General features: G+C 38.8%; 1 protein-coding gene across 7 annotated transcripts in view; it reads right to left on the bottom strand.

Annotated features, from left to right (window-relative positions):
* Positions 1-22512, bottom strand: part of LOC114480066 (nuclear factor 1 B-type-like) — a 79351-nt gene that overhangs the window by 18251 nt on the left and 38588 nt on the right. For 4 of the 7 annotated variants that reach the window (XM_028473864.1, XM_028473861.1, XM_028473866.1 and 1 more), the window contains exons 3-8: positions 21040-21096; positions 17379-17447; positions 10641-10761; positions 9566-9687; positions 3320-3454; positions 2977-3161 (exon numbers count right to left, since the gene is read on the bottom strand). In XM_028473864.1, coding sequence (XP_028329665.1) covers positions 2977-3161; positions 3320-3454; positions 9566-9687; positions 10641-10761; positions 17379-17447; positions 21040-21096 — 689 coding nt within the window. The remainder of the gene's footprint in view (positions 1-2976; positions 3162-3319; positions 3455-9565; positions 9688-10640; positions 10762-17378; positions 17448-21039; positions 21097-22512) is intronic. The other 3 variants (XM_028473862.1, XM_028473863.1, XM_028473865.1) reach the window with 3 other exon arrangements.

The raw sequence follows: 22512 nt of genomic DNA, 5'->3' as shown, positions 1-22512 counted from the left end.
ATGAGAAAAACATAAACTGACCCCAATATATCAAAATATTTAATATATTTCTGGAAATTGATGATAAAAAAACGGCATCTTCACTTTTTTCTGTCCTATAACATTAAATTTCTTGTGTTTTAGAAATCAAACATTTTTAATTAACCAGTTTTTCCTCATCCCTTTTTGAAGCGTAAATAAAAATGCCTTTAATTTCCAAATCCTAATTTTTGAATGTGAAAATAAAAATTAAATAACCACAAATTTGTTTTATATTCTGAACAGAAAATCCAATGAATAAGACATACAAAAGCGTAATATATTTCTGGAGAAGTGCAGACACTCGTGTGTCCATAGACCTGTGTTTAACGTTGAGCAGATTTCACCTAATCAAGACAAACAAGCATAAAAATGTCTTTGAGAACATGATTCTCGCACAGCGGCCCTTTTTTCCTCGTGTTGGACATGACTGCTCCGCTGACTTCCAGTTACCAACAAAAGCTGGCAGCACCACTCACTCTCACACTTAATGCTTTTGCCTAAAGAAAAGGTTTTTGAGCCGCCGCCTTGTCACAGTTATTACTGACGCTGTGGGGGGGCGATAGTTACAATAGATACTCGGGCGTTGACAATGGATTTCCTACATGATCCCAAACAATGATTTTAATGGTGCTCATAAATGGAATTTAAGAGGACCGGTGCATGAAAAGACAGCCGGAGCTGTGGAGTGACCTGTCACAATGGTGTGAATGTGCCAGTATGGAGAGAAAAAGGCAGAGGGACTATATACATGGAGACGGAAAATAAAGGAAGCTAGTGGGAGCTACTCTTTCAGACGGCTGGAGACAGTCTGGGGCTCTCGTTTCAGAGCCGCCCCGAGTTCAAAACTCAAACAGGCCCTTTTTTTTAAGAGATGAATTGTGTCCACAGGGTTCTCTCCGATGTGAATAGAATGTTTAATTAGAGTGTAATATAATCTGCGTTAAAGCAAGCATAAAAACATTCTGGCACTCGTCCATGGGATTATAAACACTGTGTTATTTGCTGAATTCACCCCGCCCCTCCCTCCACCCCCAAACTAACTGGTCTACCCCCAATTCACCCTCCTCCCTCCCCGCACGCTCGCCCTTTTCTCCAGCACCCCAGCAGAGGGCCAGTTAATTCTGCACAAGAGCCCGGGACCCGGCAACGGCAAATATTTACAACCTTTATCATTCCCCGCGGTTTTTCCCTGGAGTAACAGTCTCTCCTGACAGCCAAAAACCTCTCTCCAGCACGCCCCCACTTCTATAACCCACTCCCCAGCTCTGGAGATGGAGCGGCCTTTGTTTACAGTGAGAACAGCGGGGATATAAAACTCGCATAAATATCACACTGGCCTCTTATCTGCGAAGACGCCCGCTAGCTCTCTCCGACAAACACACTGTAGTGTACGTACCCCAAATGGGTAGAATCACAAAAGCTTCTCGGTTTGAACGCAAAGTCTTCATAAATGATTGGTCGGTCACAAAAACGGAGTTGTGTCTTTTTTTTCTTTTCTTTTTTAAAGTAAATATGAGGCTGGGAACAGAAAGTGACCTTTGCCACAAGCAGTATATCAAGCTGAAAATATACACTTAGGAGAAGACATGGAATTTCAGTTTGGGTTTGACAGAATGTTGTGCAATAAATCTACTTAAAACCCCCATTAATTATTCTAGATCAGCGGTTCCCGACCTTTTTTATCCCTTGTTGTACCTCCTTTGCAATTTTGTCAAATCATGTCTTCACATCATAAGTACCCCCTCTACCATTTTATTACTTCCATAGTACGCAAATATTATCTTCTTTGTAAAATATAGCTATAATTGTTAAAAAAAGAAATAATAGCCAAAAAAAGAAGCTAGAAATGTTTTTCTATTATTTTTTTTAAATTGGTTGATAAATGATTCAGGGTACCCCTACCGCAGTTTGGAAATCACTGTTGTAGAAACAATAATTATTGTCTCCAAATGTCAGAAATGTGATTAAATGGCCTCTACAGCATAAATGAATCCTGTTTCAATAAATTACAATAAATAAGTATTTTACTGAGCAATATTATTGTTAGTTTTTGGTAAATTTGCCAAAAAAAAAAAAAGCTATAATTATTGTCTAATATTGTCAGAAGTGTGATTTAATGACATCTACAGCATGCTACTGTACCCATAGGGCAGTGTTTTTCAACCTTGGGGTCGTGACCCCATGTGGGTTTGCCTGAAATTTGAACGGGGTCACCTGGAATGTGTTAAAATATTTACTGACTGAAAAGAAATTTATATAAATATATATTTAATGATTATTCCTTTTCAAATTAAAACACACTCTTAAACAACTGTATGCTATACCTTTACTTTCTCAAATATAAATGTAGTTCAAATAAAACACAGTATAAAGAGAAGAAGAAGAAGAAAAACCATAAACAGTAAATTAAACATGATCAAAAACTAATTCTCAAAAACAATCTTTGGGGACGCCAGAAAATTTGGGATATAAAAATGGGGTCACGATGCAAAAAAGGTTGGGAACCACTGGAAAATCACTGTTCTAGATCATATAAAAATATGAACTGACGATAAAAAAAATCTGAAGAAAGCAGCCTGTGTGCAACAACGTGAGCTAAACTCAAACACATCAAATAAATAAAGTCAAGGATTGTGTTCTTTTTAATCACTAACCATTAACACTATCAAAGGGAAAAACCAGAAGCGGGTTGTTAAGTGAAAGCCACCAAAAAGAACTTGCAAATGTGAGTCAGATGTGTAATATTGACAAATTGCACGCTGTAATTTATCTTATCTTTAATCTCTTGAGGTCAGATGGGAGAGGAGCCCAACACGATAACAAAGAAGGACTAGAGGCCATGAAACTCATGCCAAAACCAGCCGCTGACTTCTTGTGTTTTTTTCTTCCTCCCAGCACACACACACACAAACACACACACACACACACACATGCTCGCATATAAAAACCACTGACCCCGCTGCTCTGTGGGCTGGACGGGTCATACGACGGCACGTAGCTCTTGAGGGGATCAGCGGGGTTGAGGTGAGGCGGGTAGCGGATGGTGGTGTGCGAGAAGTAGGGTGACGGCGCCGGGGGCAGGATGGCCGAGGCCGAGAACTGCAGGGGCGAGTGCGGAGGGGGGCTCCTCGTCGATATAACTGTGGGAAAGAGAGAGTGCTAGATCAAGATCGAGGCCGCGTGTGTGAGAAAGGGCGTTAAGATAAAACAATCATCATTGATCCTCTGCAGCTAAATTAAGTATCGACATAGATTTCTTTGTGTGCATGAGGAGGATTGAGAGCTGTTAGTGACTCACCACTGTGTCCTACACCTGTTAGGCCTGGGTGGTGAGGCTGAGGGAAAGTGCTGAGTCGTGGAGAAGAGTCCTGCGGGGAGGTGGGGCTGAAGAGTGGCTTCTCAGGCTTCTTCATGGTGGGAGAGGACATGTCTGCTGGTGGGAAGAGTGGCAACGTCAATACAAGCTGTGCACATTCTATCAAAGATACAATGTCTTAAATCTGCTACTGCTTTGTTCTTTCTTTTTGGGGTAAAAAAAAAATCAGGGGTAGCACCTTTAAAATGTACTCCAACACAAAGTCCTCAAATTTGATGTTTTAATAAGAACATTAGAGCCAATTAAAGACTTTTTCCCTTTTTAGGGCAGTGGTTCTCAACCTTTTCAGCCTGCAACCCCCAAAATTAAGGTGTCAGAGACTGGGGACCCCCCACTGAACACAGACATGAACAGTCATGTTGAGACAGGGCCATCTATAATAAATAAAAAGGAGAGCATTTTAAGGCCCATTCATAAAGTCAGCAAAATGATGGTCCATTGTCCATTATGAATCTGTAATAACCACATTTATTTATGGAATCATAGCCACTGTTATGTAGAAAGTTTATTATTATTTGGGTCATAGCATATACTCATCTTAAAAATGTAAATCCTTGTTTTTAACAGATATAAAATGGGTTAAAAGTGACCAAAAATGTTGGTGAAATGGGATTTTAAAAACCACACAAATTGGTTAAAAGTTGCATACTGGTCAAAAAAAGGACAGAAAAAGTGGTAAAAAGGGTTTCAAAATATGTCAACATTGGACAACATTAGTATAAACTGGCAAATAACGGGCATGTCAAATCATGAATGTGGTTAAATTGGCAAAAATAAGCATGAAATATGGTGAAAAGAGGGTCAACAATGGGTCAACAAATGTGATATTAGGTGGGAAAAGTGGTGGAAAAAGTATATAATGCTGAAAATGTTTGGAAAGTTTGATGGCAGAAATGTAGCAAAAATGCATTAAAAGGAGCAAAAATATGGCAAGAAAAAGTCATGAAAACAGGTTAAAATATGGCAAGTTTGGTGTAGTTGCAGAAAAAGGGTAAAAATAATGAAAAATGGGCTAAAATTGTAAAAAAAAAAAAAAAATCTCAATTTCTTGAAGGCATCTGGCGACCCCCTCCCAGTGTCTCGCGACCCCAAGTGTGGTCTTGAACCCAAGGGTGAGAACAACAGCCTGTGGCATATGTGTAATAAACAAGCAGTAAACTAATAAAATAATTAAACTCCAATCATGAATCACGGTTAAAATTAGAGAGAAATTAATTGGGATTAGGGTGTATTGAAGAATGTAGGTGGCACATCGCACTCACATAATCACTGGATTTGTAATAAATTGCTAGACTTCCATGACAAGCAAAAAAAAGGCTATTTTTGTCACTTCCCAGCAGATCATTTAATCCCGAAAAGTACGAAAGCATTGGGTTGCTCAAAAAGGATTAAAGACCTTTGTGTAATCTTAATATTACACTGCTTCACCTGCTTTGCTTGCTCGTGTACACACCGCGTGTGCGACAAGCTTCTATAAATCTTCATGAATAATCCAGACAGCCTGACAGAAGACATGAAGTTTATTTAGGACATTTGTGCGTGTCTATAAACTCACAAACGCGAGCTCAAACTTACAAGTTGCTCATTATTGGGCCCCCGCCACACTTTTGTGAGCAATGCTCTGCTGTCACGGCTGTGCGCTTTTCAATTTTCCATGGGAAGACACAATGCCTGAAGGGAACGCGATAACAAATAGATGCAGGAGGCAACAGCCGATGTCTGCATGTGTTCCCCCTAAGAACATCCATCAAGCGCTTTTCTTCTGCGTCTCAGATTCGTGGGGTGTATTGCTTTCACTTCATCCATCTCCTGTCTGCGTTTAAAAATAAATAAATAAATAGTCACACGGGCCGCCTTGTTTGAAGCATTAACTGTCCTCCTCTCTCATTTTCTCAATAACTGGGAAGGATCCACACAAGTGACGGGAAAGATCACTCATCTACCAGAGAGGGGAGCGACAAAAGTGGCTGGACTTTGTGGGGATTTCCTGCACTGAGGTTGTGAGAGGATACGAGCTTAAGAACTTTCGCTTTGTGTCGAAAGGGGGGAAAAAAATACCTTTCCCTCAGATTTATATCCAGCCCTGAATGTTTTCATTACAAGAAATATTTCCAGCAGACGGAAGGTGTTTGGCTTTTTCACGCTTCTGCTAATACAGCCCTTAAGAGCAGGGGTTCTCAACCTTTGGGTTGCAAAACACGAGGAGGGGGTCGCCAGATGCCTTCAAGAAACTAAGAACATTTTTTTTTTTTTAGCAATTTGAGTCGATTTTACTGCAACTACACCAAACTGGCCATATTTTAACGTATTTTCATCACATTTTCTTTTTTGCTCCTTTGAATTTTTCTACATTACTCCCATTCCTGCCACTTTTCCATCAAACTTCAATTCCTTAGCTGCACATTTTCTGCAGTTATAAACCCTTTGCACCACTTTTCTAACCTAATGCCACATATGTTGACTCATTATTGTCACTTTTAGCCTGTTTTCACCATATTTCATGCTTATTTTTGCCAAGTTAACCACATCTATTAATTATTTGTCAGTTTAAACTAATTGTTCCTACTTTTTAAATTACGTTACCCCAACCTCCCCTCCCCACATTTCTGCCACTTTTAAGCCAATATTGCCATTTTGAACCCTTTTTTAAAACCATTTTTCTGTCCATTTTTGGCTACTGTAATTAGCGACTTTTAACTAAATTCTGTGGTTTTTTTAAAAATCCCATTTCACCAACTTTTCCACCTAATGTCACATATGTTGACCCATTACTGTCACCTTTAACCTCTTTTAACCGTATTTCATGCTTATTTTTGCCAATTTAACCACAATCGCCATTTGTCATGTCCATTATTTGCTAGTTTAAACTAATTGTTCCAATTTATTCAAGTTACAGCTTTTAACCAATTTCTGTGGTTTCTAAAATCCCATTTCACCACCTTTTACACCATTTTTGGTAACTTTTAACCCATTTTATTTTTGATTAAAACAAGAATTTACACCTTTAAGATGACTATATTCTATGGTGCAAATAATAGTACACTTCCTGGATAACAGTGGATATTATTGAAATAAATAAATAAATGTGTTTATCACAGATTCATAGAACAATGGACCATCATTTTGCTGACTTTATGGATGGACCCCAAAACTCCACATGACTGTTCTTCAATGTTCATGTCTGTGTTCAAGCACCTACAGGTACAGTGGGGGTCCCTGGTCTCTGGCACCTTTATTTTGCTGAAAAGGTTGATAACCGCCGCAAGAAATTAAACGGGACCCTTAATTAACTCTTTAAGGAGTTTTAATAAAAAGGCCTAGGGTGTTCTTCGCCTTCATTACGCGTCTTTTTTTTAATATCATTTAATAAACGCGTATCTAGATTGCATATAAAATAAAATCGTAGCAGTTAAAGCACTGTAAAACACAAGAGAAACAATATTTAACTACACACGGTGGGGTTTACATGAATGACAGCATGTCCAAGAGAAGGAGTGCTTGGCACTTTAGCGCGCTCATATGGGTTTAATATCTCCCCGCTTCTTATTTATTCTCTCCTGACAGAGTAATGGTCGACTTCGGAGACTTTCCCTGCCCAATGCTTTCCCCTTTTCTCTACGAGTGTCTGAGTTTATGCAGAGCAACGCTCCCACGCTGTGTGCAAATGGACAGGCTGAGATTTGACGTTGGCCACATGAGTCCGACCGGGACTGTGTCTCTTGAGTCTCATCAGGCGTGTTCCTGCTTAGACTTTTTTTTTTTTTTTTTTTTTTAAATAAAAGCAAGAAGAGAAATGGAAAAAATGATCGAAGTTAAAAGAAAATACAAATTTGAGGCTCTAATTTTTGAATAGAAGTCGTCTGTTTCCTCCCAGCGCGGTTGGTTGAACCCAGATGCAGTGTGTGGACTCCTGGGAGTTGGAGGCGAACTCAACAGGCAGCGAGAAACGATCCAGAAACAAGGGACAGTGAGACCTTAATTAAAAGGGTGACGGCTTGTGCTGAGCACCGGGAGACGGAGTAATGAGATATTCAAGCTCTCCTATGAGGATCTTTGACAGTTTCGCCTTCATTTTTCTTCTTCTTTTTCTTTCCTGATCTCGTAAGCCTCTGCGTTTGTCAGTTAAATCCTGTCCCTGTACAAGAAAATCTTAAATAATCCTTAAACTCTCCCCCACTGGTTGGCGGTTTTAGGATCAATGAAGAAGACGTACAGGGAAATGACTTCTTTGCCCTGCAGGTCTAGATGAGATAAGGACATATCTTTCTAGGAGTGAATGTACTATGCTTTCACGTGTCGACACAAGTATAAGTAGAGATTCCCTCCAACTGTCAGAGAAACACTGTATCTATTGTATATATCTATCCCAATAAACGCACAGTTAATCCGTCTTAAATACACATTTCATGATTAGTATCTTGGTTTTACTTTGGACTATTTCTGACAGCTTCATGAATCTCGTTCTTTAACTCTACTGTGACAACACTTTTGTGTTTATGATGGTCTTATTTTGGACTTGGATTGATTTTGTTTTTTTTTTTATTTCAAACATTAAAAAAACAATATAAAGCAATAATTACTCACTTAAAAAAAAAGAGCCCCAGTATTGTTTGAGAAGGGGCAGAAGGAAGCTTAAAGCTTATCTAGTCCTGTCCTTACTATAAAGAACAAAAAAAATGTGAATGTATATACATATAAATACATAAAATACACACAAATATAAACAAAAACAAGCATTCATAGGCCTACTTACTTACATCAACATCCACATGTCCACCTACCCATCAGATTCTAGTCTTTGTACTGATCTAATAAGATTTGTTTATAATTTATTAATGTTGTTACAACTTTTAAGTTTAATATTAAGACTGTTCCAAAGGGATACCCCACAAACGAATGTTGTCTTTCTAAAGTTCAAAATCATACTCCCCTTGTCCACTCGAAAAAAATCATAATAAGTTGTTTGGCAGTGTTCTGAATTTAGCGTTATACATAATTGGAGATGTTTTAAATGTAATCAAATCCATAAACGTCATTTCTTCAGACTTTAAAAAAAGCAGGCTAGTATGGTCAAGATATCCTGCATGATTTATGATCCTTATTATTCTTAGACACAACTTTTGCAGGTTGCTGGTTATATGCGCTTCCCCAGACTCGAACGCAATAAGACAGATATGGTGGAATGATTGATGGAAAGGTGTCACTCCAGAGGAATCTCAGGGTTGCATTGAAATCTTGACAAAATTGTTCCAGGTGACCCTGAATGACAAAAGTCATAAATATGACAAACTTTTTACGACTGGTGTCATCAGGTAAAGCAGGGGAAAAAGAACAACTTTAACATTATTGTGCCCTGGTTTCCAATATCAGTTAAACTCATTTAAAAAATAATAGACTTTGTGACCAATTTTTGCGTAATTTAAAGAAATTTTGTAAAATTATTTGCAAGAAATTGCAAAATTTGTGGAAAAACTGAGGGTTAATTTTTCCAATTTGCAATTAAAAATGACTGCAATCATGTGATAGAAATAAATGGAAAATGCAAGCCTCTAAAAATATTGCGAAGTTGGTGAATTTGAGATATCTACTACTGGACTATAATTGGTAATTTACACAATATTTCATGTTTCTACAGGAGGCCGAATTGGATGCTCTAAAGGGTCACATTAGGTCCCCGGGCCTTGAGTTTGACACATGTGATGTAAGGGGTTATAACAGTCACATATGCACTGCTTTAGGTGACGCTTGGTTTGTACAGGCAACAGGTGCAGGAGAACATATATTAGCATTCACACAGCTGTCGAAATGGGTTCAAACACTAGGGGCTAACTGTGACACGGCATGTGTTTGAAGAGGGTTGAACAGGTTCATGTGCACTGAGAGCAGCAGTGGTTGATCAGTACAGTAGCTAACAACGAGGCGGGGCATTTAAAGCCAAGCCTAACGGCTGTTAGAGAAAACTAAGTGAGATCTCGACTTTGATCAGGGCTGTTTACACGCGACTTAGTATGACATCCTAATATCCCTCAAATTTGTGCAAAGTTGCACTGTAAATGTTTGTATAACTGTATGAATGCGAGGGAGGCTGCAGCTGCCAAAGTGCACCCACGCCTGACGAACGTGCCCAAGGTAAACTAAAAGTTGGGAAACAACAAACAGGAAAATCACCTCCGTCTCTGTCGTGCCAGTTCGCCCGACTGCTGGCTGGTGAGCTGGGTGAGGAGTAGAAGTCAGGTCCTGTCGGGCTGGTGTCCATGTTCTCGTCCATGTTGACAGTTTTAGGCCTTTTGCTGCACACATAGACAAGTTTAAGTTAAAATAAGGCATGTCAAAGGGAGTAGATTAAGTTGTATTTGGTATGGCTGTAGTTAAAGGAGCGGTTAAAGTATAAATCCTTGCCAACGGTAATTAAACGAGAAGACAAAAAGCCCACTCATGTCTGAGGCTAAAAGTCAAGCTGGCGCAAGAATGCAGCTAGCTTAGCTTAGCTTAACCCAGTGCTTCTCAATGTGCGTGCATGGAACTTAAGTGGACAAATAATTACCTATGTCGTCATGTACTTCACATGGAGTGGAACAATAAACAAACTTTAAAAAGCTGACGTAAAAAAAAACATTTCCTTTGCTGTTTTCTTAAGCTGTTTTGCACAGATTGTAAACAATGTTTTGTTATTTCCTGTATCTTTTTATTTTTCTGATGAAGGTGATCAGTTTAATTTAGTTTTTGATTTTTTATTATTATGAATGGTTGGATTATCTTTCCCAGTTAGTTCTATAAATTTGTTGATCAAGTTTCCAGTTTCATACATTTCTTTTCTTAAAATGTTTTGTTTTCACATTCCGAATTTTTTTTTTTGTAATTTTGGTTAATATTTTAGTCCACCCATGGTAGTTTTTTTGCTTTGTTTTTTTATTAGACATGGCATAGTTGAAAATATAAGAAAACAACTCGAATGTCATATATTTTTAATATAATTAGTTTTTATTGGGTATAATATATATAGCAAGTTGGAGATTTTTTTTTCTTCTAATTTTTTAGTACTGAATAAATAAATCAAAGTGAATTATTATTACCATGAGCTTTTTCTATGTATCACAATGTATCATATGTGATATGTTGATCAAACGGCACACACTCCCTCTAAATAAGCCAAAGTCAGCTATATTTGTCATAAAAAACAAACACAGTTGGTGTTTTGAGATGTCAGGATAAAAGAATGTTTTTTTTGTTTTTTCACACTGACCTGCCGGGAGGAGAGGACAGGGAGCGATGCAGCCCCACGCTGGAGTTCAGGTCATGATAGTAGGGTTGGCTGGGCATGTCAGCCATGGAGAAGTTTACCGCTGCACCGTGGGTGATGGGCACTGTGGAGGACACGGGGTAAAAAAAAAGGAGGCGTTCAATGTCACAGCACAGTCAGAGAGCGAGCACTGTCTTTCTTTTCTCCTTATTTCTGCACAATTAATTGCACAATAGCTTAGTCAAGCTCTTATTGACGTCCTGGGTTTAGAGGGCTGATGAATTAAAGCGAGAACACAATATTCTCAGTCAACTGTCTGACGGTCGCAGAGATTTTTTTGCTGAGCAGGGACTAAAGTCTATTGAAGTGGTTGCATATGCTGGAAGGAGAGGCGGAGTTTTAAAGTTGCCTGCTGCAGCACTTTGTATCCATCAATAAAGACAAGGCTTGATGCGATATCCCACTTTATAGTGCATTAGAATTTAATGCAGATTTCCAATCTCCGTTCCAGCGTGGAAAACCATAATATTTCCACTCTGTGGTCAAGGTGAAGGATAACTGTTTCAGGGGTGGCCAGGCTTGCGTTCACAGGGGTTCACCGCCACCACCACCACCACCACCACCCATCATCTCCCTTCCTCTCAGGCTTGGGAAGTAACAGATTACAAGTAAAAAATATGTAACTGTAATCAGATTACACGTATTTTTTAGGCAGTGGCTATTTGTACGGTTGCCGTATCAATACACCAACATTCTATCCTTACACAGCTCCCCTATTTGGCCGGTATAGGTCACGTGATAGGCCAGTCATTGGCCAGTTTAGGTCGCGTGACTAAGACTAAACCTTACCCTAACCCTTACCCTAACCCTAGCCCTACATCTAAACCTAACCATAACCATAACCCTAACCCTAAGACACTACGTACTTGTACTTTGTTAACCGTACCATTAGCATTGGGGGTTGTCCAAACGGCAACCGTACAAATAGACACTTTCTATTTTTTATAAAAACAGGGATTACTTCGGGGGATTACATTTTAAAAGCAAGCAAAATATACATCAGTGCATTGCGACACTTCACGGCAGTTCTCCACAACAAATGAGCACGTGAAACAAGCTGTAACAATGTCGTGATGATGTGAGCAAACAGCGTGGACAGAAACTGACCAACGTGTCCGTGGACTCACAGAGCGGCTGTATTTAATATGTCTGAGCACTGAAGAGTTTTCTAAGCAGAGTTGACTGAGCAGTAAGTGTGTTTTATGTTTCTGTGTCACGTCAACACTGTATTTACATTAACACAGACCCCTACACACTACACAGCAATCGGAAACACGGCTGCACGTTTGATATGGCGTTTTATTTCTGCTGTCAGTGCACGTCTGAACTTTATCACGACAGTACATGGTCCGCGTTATAAAGATTACTAGTTGGATGGGATTAAAATTAAACCAGTGCGCACGAGAAATGTACACCGAGCTGTGTGTGCGTCTAAAGAACATGCTTGGATAATAAATAAAACCAATAGAAGCTGATTTTCATCAAGAACGTCGATGCACTTTGTGTTTGAATTAGATAACATATTTAATGTGACTCTCTTCCAGCAGCTCAGTCAGTTATAGGCCTATACATTATTATTTAATGAATGAGTGGGGTCAGGTTAAACATGTATGTTTTATTTTATATTGGAATGTCATTGCTAAATAAATATGATCATATTTTAATTGATGTATTATTTAAAGCAGTATTAATATTAATTTATACAATTGTAATGTTTTCATTTTAGTGGTTAGTACACATTCAGAGCCAGAAATGCAATGGGGGACTAATAATTTGCATAATAATTTATTTCGGTGTTTCGGTCAAAAATATTCATTTTGGTGCATCCCTAATGTAAACTCAAGCCTCGTGTTTCATTTAAATCAGAAAAATTAATCAATATCAGAGTACAATGTGAATGATCTCTGCCTGCTGTTGTCGTCATCCAGGGATTTTTGCTCTGCATTATTTTATCTCCACTGTGCTGTAAATTAGCGGATGGATGGATGGATGTGTTGTAAGTAATAACCATCCAGTCTTTTAAAAGCTCTTCTTCACGTTTTAGTGAAATATAAATATTTCTGGCAGAAGGCTGCAGGACGCGGACTAACTGCGTTCGTCAATCTAGGAAATCATTTCCAGCAAATTATACTTGGATTTGGCACACATTGAGTTAAAGTCAGCACCTGTACATTACATGACACATGAAAAACAGCGGACACCTGTGTAGACACAATGATTAATACCTAAAACATCTCCTGACAATTGTCACAATGTTGTGTGTGTAACCTTTGTGACTTCCATTATAGAACTTGTTAAAACCTTACATACCACTTTCAGGTGTTTTTTGTTTTACATATATTACAAAACAGTAACAGTTACATTTATTATATACCATACAATAATCATTATTGTACGGTCTGTGGCCTAGGTCAATGATTCAACTGAATTGTTCATAACTAATGTGTAAATTGATTTATAACCTTTTTTATTTAAACTACCGTAATGTGGGTTCTCCCAGTCTGTGTTAAACTAAAACATATTCTTTAATGTAGTGTGACTGTAAAATTTGATTTTATGTTTGTCTAAAATAATACAGTGAGCAGGTTACACATACTCTATCCTTTTGTGTCTTTATTTGCGTGTTTGGTGGGTAATCTAAAAGTAATCAGATACATTACTTGAATATAGTGGTACTTAGAGTAATTTACCGATTTAATGTTTTAACAGGTAACTTGTAATTGTACAGGATTACTTTTGTTACTTTTTGTCCTCTCTTTCTTCACTATGGGGCCATGCAGCTTGAGAGGTGGCTCGGCTTTTGGAGCGGATGAGAGGATGGAGTGTGCTGCGCCGTCTGTTGTGGTCTGAGGTTCACCACTGGCATGGTCCCTCAGTCAGCCTCTGCCCTGGCAGCTCACTGCGGGCCCTGGCAGAGGCCCACGATCCACTGCTACCAACACCCGACCGAGCAGTCTGAAGGAATGCATCCGGCCTCACAAACGCTGAATACAAACGCCATTGTTTGCTTTTCTCTCGCATTCTTGGCTCAGCAAAAATCTTTGTGATACAACTTGGCTGCCGTGCCAATCATCTCATGTTAATAATCTTGGCCAAGAAAAGAAAAAGAAAAAAAAGAAGTGCAGTTTATCTTTCAGGAGTTCCTTCAAAATAAGAGTTCATCTGCACAGGCATGTCTGTACTTTATAGCAGAGGTTCTCAATCTTTTCAGCCTGCAACCCCCAAAATAAAGGTTCCAGAGACTGGGGACCCCCACTATACCTAAAGGTGGTTGAACACAGACATGAACATTGGAGAACAGTCATGTGGAGACAGGGTCATCTATAAGGGGGAATAAAGGGGAGAGATTTTTGGGGTCCATTCATAAAGTCAGCAAAATGATGGTCCATTGTTCTATGAATCTGTGATAAACACATTTATTTATTTATCTGAATAATATCCACTGTTATCCAGGAAGTTTATTATTATTTGGACCATAGTATATAGTCATCCTAAAGATGGCGGTGCGCACGGGTGCAGCGGCTCTTAGCTCTCCAGTTTGGTGCTTGTTTTTAATTTAGATCTGTACATTCAAGCTGCTATCTGTGTATTTATCTGTACATATTATTGTGTCATATTTAAATTTTCTATTGTTTTTGCTGTGTTTTTATATTTATTTTCTTCTCTCACTGGCACCTTGGAGTTGTACTCAAATTTTGTTGTACCCTGTACAAGGACAATAAAAGGATATTTTATTCTATTCTATGTAAATCCTTATTTTAATCAGAAACAAAATGGGCTAAAAGTGAACAAAAGTGCTGGAAAGGGTGGTGAAATGGGATTTTAGAAACCACAGAAATTGGTTAAAAGTTGCAAATTCGAGTGGCCAAAAAACGGACAGAAAGAGTGGTAAAAAGGGTTCAAAGTGTCATTATTGGAACAATTAGAAGGAACAATTAGTTTAAACTGGCAAATAATGGACATGACAAATGGTGAATGTGGTTAAATTGGCAAAAATAAGCATGAAATATGGTAAAAAGAGGTTAAAAGTGATAATAATGGGTCAACATATGACATTAGGTGGGAAAAGTGGTGAAAAGGGCTTATAAGTGTCGAAAATGTCTTGAAAGTGAAAAAATGTGCGGAAAAGGCATTACCAATTGATGGAGAAGTGGCAGAAATGGGAGTAATGTAGCAAAAATGCATTAAAAGGAGAAAAAATATGGGAAGAAAAAGTGATGAAAGCAGATTAAAAAAAATGGCAGGTTTGCTGTAGTTGCAGAAAAAGGATAAAAAATAAGCAAAAATGGGCTCAAATTGTTCAAAAAACATTCTTGAAGGCATCTGGCGACCCCTTCCCAGTGTCTTGCGACTCCAAATAGGATCCAGACCCTAAGGTTGAGACACAATGGTGACAAAATATCTGTACACTCTTGGCGGAGGCTCCTGTTGCATTAATGAGCGTCCTCGCCAAAATACCGGATCGCGAGCCTGGCCTTGAACTCTGCAGTGCTCTTTGATGGACTTCAAAGAATGTCTCAACAGCCCTGAGAGTCGGGGGGAGAGAATCGCGATGATGGACAAGCGGCTGCTTAGATATCATCCCGGGGAGCGACTGGCTGAGTGAGTGACAATTCCTGTGTGTCCGTCGACCTTTTTAAAATTCCACCTCGACTTCACTGAAACCCGGTGGCATGAGAGCAAACATGGCAGCGTGGAGGCCATCTGGTTAGGGGGCAAATTACACACTAAACACACTAAAAGTGCTTCAAAGAACAGCCAGGGTTTGAGCAACAGTAATGTGATGGCCTGGACAGGTTAGAACAATATCCTTTTTTAACAATTAGGATCATTTTAAAATATTAACAAGAAGGCGGAGCTCCGTGAACTTATCAAATCACTTTTTAAAACGTACTTTTATCGGAGAGCCTTCCCTGATTTTAAGTAACTTCTAACTTGTTTGTACAATATGTTTCTGTTTTTTTTTAAACTGTTTTAATCTCTGACCAAGACTCTATATCTTTTATTTTCTAATGTATAGCTGCCTTTGGAAAGCAATTTGTAACATGCGTTTTGAAAAGTGCTATATAAATGAGGTTAAATATAATTATTATTTATCATATTAATTTGCAGTAAAATAACAATTTTCATCACAGTGGTAACAGAAGTAATCATCACGGCTGTTCAGTGTTCAAATTTAACAAGCTATGCAATCTACTAGGGGTGTGCACTGTCATGAATCTGACAATTCACGATTTGCATGTCACGATATGATATATCCCGACATAACCCGATACTAAACAATAGGACATACGTCGCGATATAGGTAATTACAAATTTCAGCTTCATAAGTCCAAAATGGTATGAAATACAATTTTAAACTTGTGAGAACAAGTAAATGGTAACAATATCAAAAACAATGTACAGTATATGTTTATCAAACTGTCAACTTTTGCTTCTGATTCTATAAAGCGCTTTGAGATGACTTTGTTGTAATTTTATATAAATAAAGTTGAATTCAAATGAATAAAGTTCTTAAATTCTTTCTTTTTTTTTTTTTTTAAAGTAACCACATACATCTATTAAAGTGCCCAGTATGTTTTTATGAAAAGTGCGAGCAACTTCTAAGCTAAAATGCATTGAGGAGTGAGGTAGTTTAACAAGGTCTGATGTGGTTCACTTTTATGAGCTATGCATATGTTAGCGCAATTAAATATACTTTCCGTTAAAAAACAAGATAAAAAAATAATCGAACAAATTGGACATTTTTTTGGATTGATATGACAATCGCGCGGTGGAATATTGCAATACATCGCCAAATAGATTTTTTATCACACCCTTAAAATCAACACAAAATAAACTCATATTAATCTCTTTAACAAGCAATTACAGCATTATTTTTGATCAAATCACTTGTCATCCCAAGTCATATTTTTATAGGCATTTGTGTCCTTAAATAGATTTACTCCCCCGTGCTGGCTTCTGATTGTGTTTTATAACCGGTTTAAACAAACAACCCTCACCTGCTGAGTCCAAGCTCCAGCATGCATTGACTCACAGCACAGGTATGCTTCCCTTGAACACGGGTTATGAAGGGTGACTGACGAGAGTGTGCGTGTGCAGCGCTGCCTTAGCTCTGGGGCAACGCAGGTAAAACAGTGCCTTGACGTGCCTTGGGTTATCAGAGTCCTGGGAAGTACAGTGTAGTGCTCTGCGGCAGGCAGACATGTCCATACAGATGAACGCAGGCTCGTCCCGACAGCTGCGGACTTGACTGTTCTCCTATTGCACAGCAGCAGACTGGCCAAACTGGATTCCCCAGCACTAAAGCTACGGAGGGGATTTTGCTAAGAATAGAGATTAGGAGGAAAACAGCACTTAAGTTGTGTTTAAAAAAAAGCAATCTTTTTTTACAATCTAAGTGGAACTGCTGATGTTTATTGGCGAAATTTTTGTGTAAGCACACCTATGCAGGTGTAACCTGATTAGACCTCGTCTAATGACAGTGTGAGCCTGTACAGGCTGAATGACAGACAGTTTCCTGGCTCGCGCTCACACCGCTGCACCTGTTGCACCTTCAATATCTTCGGTGTCCTCATGTGAGTCCCACTTAGGCTCCGCCCACAGTCAACCCAGGCTATTATCGAGAAATAATAACTGCTGCGTTTTACAAAAGCAAACAAAAGCTGCGGATGTACTTACTTCTGGACACTCGCACCAGTTCTGTAACACTGAAGACTCCTGATTTGATAAAACTGTCCTCCAAATACACTGTGAACACAGAGAATAAACAGTATGAGATCATTAGAATGCTTCCAGTGAGCCAGATGCAAAACAAAGAAAAAAACACAATGAGAGATTTGCATTATTACTGCTTTGCGTGCCAAAAATATTGGCTTTCATCAGCATTAAACCTGTTAAAATATGGAATAACTGTATCAACACACTGAGTCAGAGCCGCCACAAAGGCTTTTTTAGATCAAATATTTGTGAGAATAAGTAAATACTGCACAGTCAACGGTATGGATATTTTTTTGTGTACAGTTTGTTTATTTTCTGGAATAAAATATTACTTTATTTGAACGGTCTGGTGTAATTTCAGAGGTGCAACACATTGCCATCCAAGGTTTTTGTATCTCGTCAAAAGAGTGTAAAGAAGTCTAAACCTACGGTAATTAAAAATTTTTAACACCATAATTACAATAATTAAACTTTTGTCACTCCTTGACTGATCATTTTCTCCTATAATTTCATTGTTCTTTAATGGGATTTTGATGGTGTTTTATAGCTTTTTGATGGTTTTAAATTGCAAATTGATTCTAATTTGTAGTTACTTGTACAAAATGTTTTATTACGTGTTTTATAAATAGAGAAATAAATAAAGGATTAAATAGAGAAATAAATAGAGGAATAAATCAATAATAAAAATAAAATAATTATTTTATCGATAAATATTCAAAGAGACAAACAATTAATCAGACAAATGGACAGATAGATTGTTGAATGGATTAATAAATAAATTAGCAGATAAAATAATAAATGGACGGATGGAGAGACAGACAAAATAGAATTGGTATTGAGTAAATTATTTTATTATTTTTTTTATCTGTCATACACGTTAAAATAGAGCTGATTCCTACTTTTTCCCCCAATGATTTAATATTTTATATAAATCGCCAGTTTTTTCTACTTCATCAATATCTGAACAGATGTTATTTTGTGTAATATAGACATTAAATGATAATGTAATCTCTGACCATGAATAAGCATGGGGTGATTAAATCTTTTGGGTGTTTTTAGGGACTGCGTCATGAAAACCGTCAAACTAGGAGCAGCCGCACAAAGACGTGATCGGGTTGTGGGTAGTTTAGCGGAGAGTGACAGGACGCATGTGTGTGTGAGCAGGGAGTGACGTGCACACTCCCGCTGCTGTAACAACAACCAAACGATCCTGTGCTGAACTGCAGGCGCTGCCTATTTGATCAAACACAAAAGTAAAACCAAATAACTGTCAATATTGACACAGCTACGCTAAGATACAGTGTTACAGCGAGTAATAGTCTCCCTGAAAGTGTGGTTTACAGCACTGCTGCTGATATTAAAAACTCTTTGGAGAACGTGAAATTGCGCCATTCTTTCCTATGTCAACAAACTCCTTTCGAAATTAAACTTTGGAAAGCAGACAAGATTGATTCAACACAGCCAGATTTTTTCTAATTTCTCAAAGAACTATTTTTAGACTCAGAAAAAGTGATGATCCTCATGTAGTTTTTTTTTTTTTGCAGCGTCTGGGCATTTCTTGAGGTTTGGATGACCTATCCAAGGACTTGGAAACACTAATCAGAGGCTGACAGTGAGAAAGCAAGATAAGTTATTGACACCCAAATGATTCCTGCTCCGCTTTGATTCCATGCCAAAGGCGCCCTAGCGCTGTGCCAGAAATATATCCGGTCATCTCGATTGGCACCTAGGAGGCTTAAAGCCTCCAGTGTGCCAGAGAGCTGTGTCACTGCACAGGGCCTCCCAGGACTGAGTCACTGGCTCACAGGCATGTTTATATTTGCACTGGTATCAGCAGAACCAGCTCCGGAGGAAGAAAAGTAATTATACATCTCCAAGTATTTTCATTCCAACACTGTGACGACGACAGCGCGCCGCAGGTCAGTCCAGGAGAACAACAGCACTGTCAATGATTTTTTTTTTCCACAGCTCAGCATTACTGGATCACCTTGATACACTTAGCATGCGGCCAATGGCGCAGTCTGCTCCATTAACTTCCTTTCATATCTTGGGCGTCGTTAAAAAAGGTTACAAGGTTATGAAAATCTAAACTGAATGATCCAATAACTAATTTTTTTTAATTTTATCTCACTCAGTCTTTATGTTAAGTTGAAGTTTCGTTTATTCAAAAGACGACAAAATGCATCTCGCTGGAACTATTACATGGAAGTCAAGTGAAACATCAAAGGAAGCATCAAAGGCGATCAGCAGAACTCCTCTGATGAAGACTGGCAGTTGCCAGTCGAAACATGTGAGGAGATAAAAAATCCTGAAAAACCTTGTCTAAATCTAAAATCAAAAGATTTTACTGTAAGGAAATATTGGGTGAGCGCTCACAGGTGAAGTCCTTTGTGGGATAAAAAAGATGATGATCGAAGTTCAAGGTTTGGTAACCCTGCACTTTCTATGAGGAGTTTGCATATTCTCCCTAATACCTCTGGGAATAAATTGTTTCCTCAACATCGCAACTCGGGACAGGGTAAGCATGCAGGATGGGATGGATGGACATGCAGATATATAGAGGGAGGACGTCAGGTCTATGAGGTCCATGAACCTTCCGTTCATTTGTTTTTCATTATGAAACAAAAAAAAATGAAAAATAAAAAAAACACTCCAAAACCAAAATGAAACAAAAAACAAAAACGGAAAATGTCTTGTTTTCTGATTTCGTGCATTTTTGCTTCAATACAGAAAATTTAAAACTGATAACGAGCACCCTTTATCCAATTTTTCCATTCCTGATTGGCCAAAGTACAGGACCATGGAAGTAAAGTGGTACTCGCATCCCGTACCTGTTCAGGTTGTCCATCATCACCAACAATATGGACAGTTTTGTGCTTTTTAGTGGAAGCAAGATGATTATCCTTAGGCCAGAAGACACGACGGCCGAAAAGCTACCAGTCATTTTGAATATAGAAAATATATCACGTACTTTGGCCAATCGAAAAGTGAGATAGTATAAAATCAAAGTTGAAAAGTTAAAACGAAAGAATATGACAAATAGAAAAGAGAAAAAACTTGAGGAAACTTTTTAAACTAGTTCTTTAAGAAGAAAAAAAACCTCAGAAGATGCTCACCGGCATCATCTGCATATATTCATTGACTACCAACTATTAGGTACTGAAGGCTCTTGGATAGGAACAAAAAATAAGTATGACTCTATAATACCTAAATGGTTTGAATTGGCTTCTAGTTATGTGAAAAACACATCAGAACTTCTAACGATTAGAGGACTGTTGCAAGAGGTCAGGATTACTACCATTAACATCTAATTACCTATTTTAGTGGAACAATCTCTTTCATTGTGACACCTGGATTGGTGACTCAAAGCTGTCATTTATTTGGATATTCTGTGTGAAGCTTTGTAAACTTGCACACAGCCACTCGACGTATAGCGACAACACAGATTCCTCCTGAGATTAATGGCTGCGCTATTTCGCTTGGAAGTCACAGAGTTCAAAACACTATTTGAACAAGGCAGGTTACAGTGTACTTAGGCTGATGGACAGTGAGCTAGCTACAAGGAACAATGGAGCGATGACATGAGGGAGGAAGGAGGGGGGATGACTGGCAGTCTACATACCTGGAAGAGGGTTCTTGCCTGGCTCATTGTTACTTGGACTTCCTGACTGCTGCGAGTCTGCAAATACACAAGAATAAAAGGCGAGTGGGGGGGTTAGTTAACAAGAAGATTATTTACTTTTCTTCTCAGATGCAATTATTTACAGAATCAAGGGATCTAGGATTGTGTATCAGACTTTTGCTCTAGTTGTCAGTACTCGTTTGCGGATTTCACCTACATTTTAGGTTGATGACATGATCTACAGGTTGTTGATTCTTCAAATGTAATTTCTAAACTGGAATACTAAGATAAGTAAATGCCAGAAACATACTTCTAAATGACTTCACCTATTTGGCGAGCCAGCTACATGGCTTTCTCCACCTCTACATCATATTGTTAAAGCTCTAAAATATAATGAAATATGAAATATGAAAGTTGTTTGTACAGTTGACAGACATTAAACGACTTCCTTTGGGATAAATAAGATGGCTGTGATATTCTTCCCCTGAAGGTCATTCCTTATCTTCCCTCCAAGAAGACTGAAGGCACTGCACATTAAACAAGCCCGTTTTGTTTAAACAGCATTATCATTAATCGGAGGCAGACTGGAGAAAATGCTCCGTGTCAGACACAGGATAACCTTAAAGTTTTCATCCTCAGACCTTTTAGTAATTTTTCAAAGTGGGCTGGGGGAGTGCTGAGGGGGAGCAGAGGGTGAAGGGGGTACAGAATGTGTTCAGTCCTGCTGTGCAAGGTACAAGCAAAGAACAAAACACGGAGAGCGGACAGGAGCGGGGCGGGGGAAACACGAGGAAACATGAGTGGAATTCTTTCCACCGGCTATGCTGCGCAGGGCTGTGGAATGAGGCAGCGCGGGCTGACGTCTTTTACTTTGAAAGCACACAGAGAAAGGGAGCGGGTCATTCCTCTGTAGTTCCTGGTTGATGATCAACAGGCCTCAACAAGGGCCTGGGTTTTTTAAGAAACTCTTTCCAAAAGTTGCGATGCAGAAAAAAACCAAAAACTGAGGAGTAAATCCAAGTAATGTTTCATTTTGGGCTGCAAAAAGTTGCACGTTTGTGTTTTTTTTTTCTTTTTTTTCAGAAAACCAAAACTCGAACCCTGCAAGGCCTTGAACTCCTACGTGCAGCTGCTGCAGTGCCAAACCGTTAGTGTCTGTGCACGCAGACCCCTGCAAGGATTTTCAACTGGCCCGCGCCCACACAAACCCATCCGAGAAGGAGAGAGGGTGCAACCAGAACCAGCAGGGAGATTTTTATCTACACCTTTAACATGAGAGAGCTTCAGCCTGACTGAAAAGAAGCCTGAGCCGGTGAACTTAGATACCCTCGCCTTTGCAACAACACCCCTTTTCCTGCCGCAGATCTCATGAGCCGTGTTACAGAGGCAATGTAGAGCCGGGAGAAAGAAGAAGAAAAAAAAGTTGAAAGATTTATTCCTTTTTTGCTGTGGTTGTGTGTGTGTGTATGTGTG

The sequence above is a fragment of the Gouania willdenowi genome, chromosome 18 (genome assembly GCF_900634775.1).
Source record: "Gouania willdenowi chromosome 18, fGouWil2.1, whole genome shotgun sequence".
Lineage (NCBI taxonomy): Eukaryota > Metazoa > Chordata > Actinopteri > Blenniiformes > Gobiesocidae > Gouania > Gouania willdenowi.
Note: the sequence above shows the minus strand (reverse complement) of the source record. Positions and strands in the feature narration are given on the sequence as shown.